The 8094-nt window shown below is 61.1% G+C and overlaps 3 protein-coding genes across 3 annotated transcripts; 1 reads left to right on the top strand and 2 right to left on the bottom strand.

Moving 5' to 3' along the window:
* Window positions 1-252: 252 nt before the first annotated feature.
* On the bottom strand, window positions 253-612 carry K452DRAFT_292551 (uncharacterized protein). Its single transcript, XM_033541395.1, has one exon. The coding sequence runs from the start codon at window positions 531-533 to the stop codon at window positions 303-305; it is 231 nt and encodes a 76-aa protein (XP_033391989.1). The 5' UTR covers window positions 534-612; the 3' UTR covers window positions 253-302.
* A 2331-nt stretch (window positions 613-2943) lies between these two features.
* K452DRAFT_237806 (uncharacterized protein) lies at window positions 2944-5595 on the top strand (the record flags this gene model as incomplete). Its single annotated transcript, XM_033537620.1, has 4 exons — window positions 2944-3657; window positions 3749-5054; window positions 5107-5441; window positions 5491-5595. The coding sequence occupies 4 exons, from the start codon at window positions 2944-2946 to the stop codon at window positions 5593-5595; spliced, it is 2460 nt and encodes an 819-aa protein (XP_033391988.1).
* Window positions 5596-6415: 820 nt separating this feature from the next.
* Window positions 6416-7438, bottom strand: K452DRAFT_139074 (uncharacterized protein). The gene has a single exon (XM_033535385.1). It carries the CDS (start codon window positions 6978-6980, stop codon window positions 6468-6470), a length of 513 nt encoding a protein of 170 aa, XP_033391987.1. The 5' UTR covers window positions 6981-7438; the 3' UTR covers window positions 6416-6467.
* Between the last annotated feature and the right edge of the window lie 656 nt (window positions 7439-8094).

Genomic DNA, 8094 nt, shown 5'->3' with positions numbered 1-8094 from the left:
GGCTGGGAGCATCGCCGTATCGTACATACATACACTCCGTACACCTACCTAGTGTCAAGCGTCAAGCATCGTGTCGAGCATCAACGCCTTCCTTCCGCGCGCGATGGTTGGGCGAGAAGCTCGTTAGTTGTTGCTCGTTGCTCCCGTCCGTGACTCGGCCTGCGTTGGCGTTGCAAGCTCAACCCCCGTCCGTCGAGATAAGCGAGCCCTCCCTATGTACTGTACTCTACCTGCTGCTGTCGATCTGCTCTAGGCGTGCCGTGCGTGCTTCCGATCGTCATCGATCACGATCATGATCACGATCACGATCTCCGTCGACGAGAGCTGCTGTGCTGGGCTGGGCTGGCGACAGCGACGGCGTGCGCGTTGTGACGGATGGATGAAAGGAAGGGGAGGGATGATCGAGGGAGCAAGCGCGCAGCTGCTGTGGGAGATGAGATGAGATGATGCGGAGGGAGATGAGGGGTGATGGCGGCTGGCTTGAAGATGCCACGGTTCGTAGATAGATAGGTAGGGTACGTAGGTAGGTACATAAGGTAGGTAATTGCTTGCTTGCTTGCTTGCTTGCTGCACGCACTGCACGCACTGCACAGTCGAGCACACGACAGCACACAACAGCAGCAGCAGCAAGATTCTGCCCTGCCTTGTCCTGTCCTTCTCTGCCCTGCCCTGCCTGCCCTGTCCTGTCCTCTCTCCAGGCTCCCTCCACGCACACCCGTTTCAAACCCAGCCTCATGTCTCAGCCCGCACCCAGCACTAGAGACACGCGCGGGCGGTAGGTCGGCGCGTTTCTGCGCAAGCCGCCCGAAGAATTCCCTCCCGCAGCTGTTAGGCAGGCCAGGCGCGCGCGTGCGTGTCTGATGTCTGATGGTGCATAGTTAGGTGGTGAGGCGAGTGAGATGTGATGAGATGAGGCGAGATGAGGCAAGATGAGATGAGGTTGGGTTGGGTTGGGTTTAAGTGGGGTGGGTGAGCCACGGTTCGAGAGGATGTATATGTGTGTGTGTATATATGTAGGTAAGGCAAGGTACATACGGAATAAGGCGAGGCAAGGCAAGGCCCGGCCCGCGACGTTGACGCTGGTGCTGACGCTGTGTTGCTGGTGCTGGCGGCGCTGGTGGTGATAGTGGTAGAACTACGTACCTACGCATGTATATGCGTGTCATAAACAGTCTACTCCTACCTAATATCCACGAAACCTGCCTAGGCACGCTACAAACACCTAGAGCACCTATCTTCGCACACGCACGCATGCATACATACACATATACAGGTAATCCGTAGGGCGTCAACGCTGGCGCCGGCACCGGCGCAGACACAGACGCAGACGCAGACGCAGGCACTGGTGCAGCCCTTTCCTTTCCTTTCTTTTTCCTTCTTCCCCTCTTCCCTGGTGGTAGTGCCGACTAGACCACCTGCCAGCCTGCCAGCCTAACTACCTAGTTACCTACTGCTCGTACGAACCAGAACCAGGCGCACGCACGCACGCACGCACGCACGCACGGGTTCAGCCAGGACAGGCCAGGGCAAGGCAGGCCAGGGACAAGCGCCGGCGCGCGCGCGACGAGACCCTGGCCTGCCCTGGCGTGCCCTGGCGTGGGTGTGCGGGGAAAGGGACTGCCTACTGCCATGCGTTGGCGCTGTGGCGGCTGCGCGCGTGCTTTTGGCCTGCGCGAGCAGCGTCAGCGGCGGCGGTGCGCCTGAGGCTGTTGGCTGGACTGGGCTCTGCCTGGGCTTGGGCGGGCTTGGTTGGTTGGTGTTGGGGTGTACGGTACGGTAGGGACTAATGGTGCTAACGGCTGTTTTTGCCGGGTGCGTGGGATTTCATTGTTGTGGTGATGGCGAGATTTCTACTTGTGTGTGTGTGTGCTAGAAGACTTTTTTATTTACTCATGTCTACTAGTTAGTAGGACTTGGGCTTGTATTCTAGCTGGGCACGCTGGGCAAAGACGATTCCCTGTCTCGCTAGATGGCGAAGCGCGCTTGCGGACGTTGGGTGGCTTGCTGGACCCCGCGGGGAGGAGGAGACACGCTGTTGGATCGTGGATGGATGGGATCGTCGACGATCTGTCCCGGGCTTAGGGTAGATAGGGCTGGGCAGGGCTGAGGATTCTCGACAGGTTTCTTCCTTTCATTAGGTATCATCAGACACATGATCAGGTCTTCGGCACGGGAAGGGAAGAGAAGCACGGGAAGGGAAAAGAAGCACCGGGACATAGCACGACAAGTGACGTGCGTGGGGGCGGGGTGGAGAGAAAGCAATCAAGCCTAGGTAGGGTTCCAGCCAGCACGCAAGACGGGCAGTGGCAGTTTAAAAGAAATAAGAAAAAAAGAAAAGAAAAAAAAAAAAACGCAAAGCCCAATGGCCAGGCCCGAGCATTCCAACAGCTTCATCTCGCTTATGTAGGGTATGCGACTGGAAGCGGGCAAGGGACGGCAGATCACGGGCGTGGGCCGAGGGTGGTGTGCGCGGCCCTTCAACAAGAGGCTCTGGGTTAGCATGGCACGTGTCGTGAACCTTGCCGCCGTTTCGAGAGATTAGGGATCGGCGTCTGAAACGCCAGGCTGGGCGCTCGCACAACGGGCGGGGAGGGGGGCGCGCTGGGGGGGGAAGCTACTTCGTAACCTTTTGGAGGCGAGATTGAGGGCCAGACGAGAGAGAGAAGGGCGGACCGATACTCTCAACTCTCTTTCTTTGGCCCAGCCCCTGCGGGCTCCGTGCACAGTAGTAAGGGCCGTCCTCTCGCTCTCGCGCCCTTCTCGCCGCTCTCTGCACACTCTAACTACTCTCCACGTTGCTGTTTGCTGTTGCTGTTGCTGTTGCTGCTGCTGCTGCTGCACCCTCGCCAATCCGCCCTGCTGCAGGTTCTGAGTAACGGTGGGAAACGTCAGCACCCCCATTGAAAGGAAAAAGGGAAAAAGGGAAAAGCCGGCCGGCCCGTCATGGAGCACCCATCTGCTGAGGGCCAGCAGCTCCAGCACACCAACACCACGCGCGAGCACCGCAGGCTGACCAAGAGGGGCCCGCCGCCCGTCTCCTACAATCCCAATCCCGCCGCCCGCTCCCTGCGCAGAGCCCCCTCGGCTCCCACCTACCCTCACACCCTCAAGCAGCTCGGCCACCATCACCGCCGCAGTCCCACGGCCGAGTTCCTGTCGGCCTCCAACTCGTCGCTCGACCACCAACAACACCCGCCCGCCCTCCGCCGCTCGTTTACCGACAAGGCCAACGACGACCTCATTGGGTCGCCGTTTGACGCCCAGGGTCTCTGCCAAAACATCAACGAGATCCAGTCCTCGCCCACCAAACATCAACAACAACAACAACGCCCCCCGCCGCCCCAGCATTCGCGCACCGCGGATGCCCGCCTGTTCACTCCGCGTCTGAGACAGTCTGCGAGCTTTGGCGCCCTCGGCAGGAAGATGGAGACGATAACCACGCCCTCGGCCGCCTCGGATCGCGACAACAAACGCTTCTCGGGCGAGGTCAAGCCCTCCAAGCTCTCCCGCCCCGACACCCTGAAGAAGACCAAGACGGGCTTCACCAATTTTGTCAGCGGCCTGGTCGGTTCGCCGCGTCGCCCGACCATCTCGACGCCCACCAATCCGCTCCACGTCACCCACGTGTCGATTGACAATGACACGGGCGAGTTCACGGTAAGTCCAAAATGCCTTCGTCGGTCGCATCCCGCCGTCCCGCCAGCTAGCCCGGCCCGGTCCCACGTCCCAACTGACATTTCTTTCCTAGGGCCTGCCCCGCGAATGGCAGCAGATCCTCAAGGCCAACGGCATCGACGAGCAGGAGCAGAAGAAGAACCCCGAGGTCCTCACCGACGTCGTCGCATTCTACCAGGAAAACACGTCGAGTCGCTCCGACGACCACATCTGGGACAAGATCGGTCACGCTCAGCCTAGCAACTATGTGACGACTCCAGGCCACTCGGCCGGCGGGGGAACGCCGCTGTTGAGCCCGCCCGTCAGCCCGCGTTTCCCTCGTAGCACTGAGGACTCGTTCGAGAACCCTCGGGCGCCGCCTCCGGTCCCTCGCGGCGGCGCCGGCGCCTCGCCCGTCACCTCGCCCTCGTCGAGCAGCAGCAACGGCATGGTCCCACACCGTCCCGCGCCCCGCCCTCCGCAGGCGCAATCCAACGTCGTACCGATGCGCCCCGCCCCGCCCGCGCCTGGCGTCGAGCGCATCCCCGAGGACCTCCCTGCCACCACCTACACTCCTCCTGCCACCGACGCAGCAGCAGGCCACCGCAGCCGCGCCAACACCAACGACGCCGCCGCCGGCCCCGCTCACCACGGCGCCCCGGCCACCGGCACCGTCCAGCAGTACCAGGACCAGCAGCAGCAGGCCATGCTCGCCGCGCAGCAGTCCATCGCTCGCCAGCAACAGCAGCAGCTGGAACGCTCGCGCAGCCAGCGCCACTACCAGCAACACCCGTATCAGTCGGCGCAACCCCCGCAGCCGCAGTTTGCGCATGCCGATCCGCACAACGTCCCTATGCCTCAGCAGCCGGCACGCGTTGGCCCTGCGCCGCCTGGTGGTCGGCCTCGCCAGCGCCCGCGCGAGAGCGCGCAGGGCAGCAACATCATCGAGCGCCTCAACGCGATCTGCAATCCTTCTGATCCCACCAAGATGTACCGCAATTTCAACAAGATCGGTCAGGGTGCTTCGGGCGGTGTCTTCACCGCTTACCAGATGGGCACGAACCGCTGCGTCGCCATCAAGCAGATGAACCTCGACCAGCAGCCCAAGAAGGACCTGATCATCAACGAGATTCTCGTCATGCGCGAGTCGAAGCATCGCAACATTGTCAACTTTATCGATTCCTTCCTCGTCAAGGCCGACCTCTGGGTCGTCATGGAGTACATGGAGGGCGGTTCGCTGACCGACGTTGTGACGTTCAACATCATGAGCGAGGGCCAGATTGCTGCCGTTTCGCGCGAGGTGCTGTGCGGTCTGCAGCACCTACACTCCAAGGGCGTCATCCACCGTGACATCAAGTCGGACAACATTCTGCTCTCCATGGAGGGTAACATCAAGCTGAGTAAGTGCTGCGCCCCCTTCCCTTCACCGGTTTAGTACCTGACCACGCGTAGCCGATTTCGGTTTCTGCGCCCAGATCAACGAGTCTGAGCGCAAGCGCACGACCATGGTTGGCACGCCCTACTGGATGGCCCCCGAGGTCGTCACCCGCAAGGAGTACGGCCGGAAGGTTGACATCTGGTCATTGGGCATCATGGCCATCGAAATGATCGAGGGCGAGCCTCCGTACCTGAACGAGTCGCCTCTCCGCGCGCTTTGGCTCATCGCGACCAATGGCACGCCAACGATCAAGGAAGAGCACAACTTGACGGCCATCTTCAAGGACTTCCTTGGCTTCGCGCTCAAGGTCGACCCCGACAAGCGCGCGAGCGCCCATGACCTGTTGACTGTAAGGACGACTCCTTTCACATTGCGCGCCAGTACTGACCAAATCGCAGCACCCGTTCATCCAAACCGCTGAGCCGCTGGCCACTCTGGCGCCGCTTGTCAAGGCTGCACGTCAGGCGCGTGCCGAGGAGCGCAAGAAGAAAGGTGGTGCTTAGTGCTCCATATCCCTTTTTGAGAAACAGCTGATCTACCGCCGCTTTAGTCGAAGCGAGTTTTTTCAAGTGGTATTATTTTATATGAAAAATGTGGCTCTACGACCGGCGCGAACGATGCGAGGGCGAAACAAGGCAGCAGAACGGAACGCCAAGAGGTGCTACCGAGTGCTTCATCAGACCGAGCTGCCGTGCTCTCGCGCCGCAACCCGTACGCTGGAGCCTGCGACCCCGACCTCATCTCAGCATTTGCATCGGAATCTCCGTTCAGATACCCAATCACTGCGAAGCTTTGGCAGCATAGCTAAGTCAATTTGACTCGCACAACATTCCGGAGCGTTTTCGGCTGTAGCCAGTTCAATATACACTGGTGTTGGATGCTTGCCGACATGAAACGACGCATGGGATTCGATCGACTGTCTGGCTATCTCTCCGTTTCCCTTGAGCTTTTCCCCCGCGCCCCCCTTTTGACTTGCGTTGTTGCGTTTTTTTTTTCACGAAAGATATCCTGGCTCACGCTGTTCGAGCGAGCCACGGCGAGGCATGCGTGGCGTTTTACTTCATGAGCACAAACTTGCTTTCGTCGACACACTCCGGGCTAGGGATAGCGGTTTCAGAGAGAGAGAGAGAGAGAGAGAGAGAGAAAGAGAGAGCGGAGACGAGCCATGGGGGCGGTTCGGCAGTTTCTCCCTGATTTTTTTTGGTTTAGTGTTTCACTCTGAAGGCCCCGTCTTTTTTTTTTTCCCCCTTCGATCCCCTTTTTCCCTTTAGACTGTAGCGTTCGGCCGAACAAAGGGGGACTGACTGCGACGGGCTCGCTGGTCGAGGGCCTGTGGGGGGAGGGGGAGGGTGGGATAAGGGAAAATGGTTCATGGTCACGGTTGGGTTCGTCGCTCTGGCGTGGTGCACGGTGTGTGAGTGAGTGAGTGACGTATGTGATGTGATGCGAGCAGCCCGCGAGTCCGGTGAAAGTTTGTCATCAGAGTAGCCCGCGCGGCGGCTCGGCTCATGGTAGGCGAGAGGGAGAGAGTCGGTCGGATCAACATGGCACGGCTGGGGAGAGGGGTGGTGTTGCAGCAGGACTTGGGACAGGCCGACAGGGAAGGGCTGCCGGCGTAGGGACGGGAGGGGCGTGGCGCGCGGAGGCGGTCAGGGGCGGCAACGGCAACGGCAGCGGGGAGAGGCATCCCATCCACCATTGTGCCTGGAAGCTTCACTGCCTCACCGGGCTGTCGATCAATTGCCAGCGGCGAAGGAGAGTCGCGAGCTGTCAGTCGACACACGCACTGGCACGGCTTTTTTTCGCGAAGCTTTGGCAGTGCAGCGCGGGGCGACGGGCGGTCTGGGGGCCCCTGAGGGTGTTGCCCCGTGCTCCGCGAACACCACATCGCGCCTGCCGAAGGAACAATCCATCTTTTTCTCAACGACTCCAGCTGCCAGTCCCGACAAGTCCCCGCCTGCGAGTCGTGTTTTTTCCCTTCTCCTTTTTTCCTGCTCCCTTTTCTTCTGCCTTCTCTTTTCCTCGTCGTGCCCCGCCGTTGTGTGTCGTTGTCTGGTCCCGAGTCCTTGTTACTTCCCTTGACCGCATCTTCACCGAACCCACAAAATGCCAGACTCGGAGCATCAAGAGACCACGTCGACCGCTCCGGCTGACTCGAACCCCTCCAGACCGGCAGCCCCCGCTCATAAGAAGAGCTCCTCCGTCGCCAGCACTTCGAGCTCTGCAGCAAAGAGCGGCGTCACCGGTGCCCCTCGTCGCCCGGCCTCGACCATCATGTCGTCAACTTCTCGCACGCCTGCCACAACGCGTGCCTCGGCCACGAGGCCCACGGCTGCCTCGTCGGCCGCGCGCACCTCCTCTACCAATGTGAACAAACCGCCCACCCGCCCTACATCGACGGCCTCGTCGGCCGCCAAGGCCCGCCCTGGCTCCGTCGCCAGGATGGTGTCGGACGTCGAGCAAGGCTCGGGAGAGGAGAACAAGCGGCCCGGCTCGGTGGCCTCGAAGCGCCTTTCTTCGACCGGCACGGCCACCTCCCGCGCTACCGCCCCGACGGCCTCGACGGCTCGCCGCACGCCCTCCACTACCACCACTTCCGCCACTCCTAGGCGGCCTCCCGTTCCTACCCGCACATCTACAACCGACTCCGCCTCGAAGCGGTCTTCATTGACCTCTTCCAAGCCCTCGACGACGTCGACCACGCGTGCCCGGACAGGCACCGTCTCGACGGCTCGTGGCACCGCCGAGAAGAGGGCGTCGACCTCTGGCACTCCGGCTTCTGTTGGTGACGGGCTCAAGAGGTATGTACTTTGACCCATTTTACCCCGCTCTCGTAGGGCTTTTGCTGACTGTCGATCGCAGCCCCACCATTCCCGAAACTCCTGTCGAGGAGGAAGCTCCCGCTGCTCCGGATGCTGAGGCTGAGACGGCCGACGCGGCCGAGCCGGCCGAGCCAGCTGCCCCGGCTGAGCCCGAGGCTGAAGAAGAGCCGGCCCTCCCCA

This window comes from Aplosporella prunicola (assembly GCF_010093885.1).
Source record: "Aplosporella prunicola CBS 121167 unplaced genomic scaffold K452scaffold_54, whole genome shotgun sequence".
NCBI lineage: Eukaryota > Fungi > Ascomycota > Dothideomycetes > Botryosphaeriales > Aplosporellaceae > Aplosporella > Aplosporella prunicola.
The sequence above is the reverse complement of the archived record's forward strand: the minus strand, read 5'-3'. Positions and strand labels throughout refer to the sequence as shown.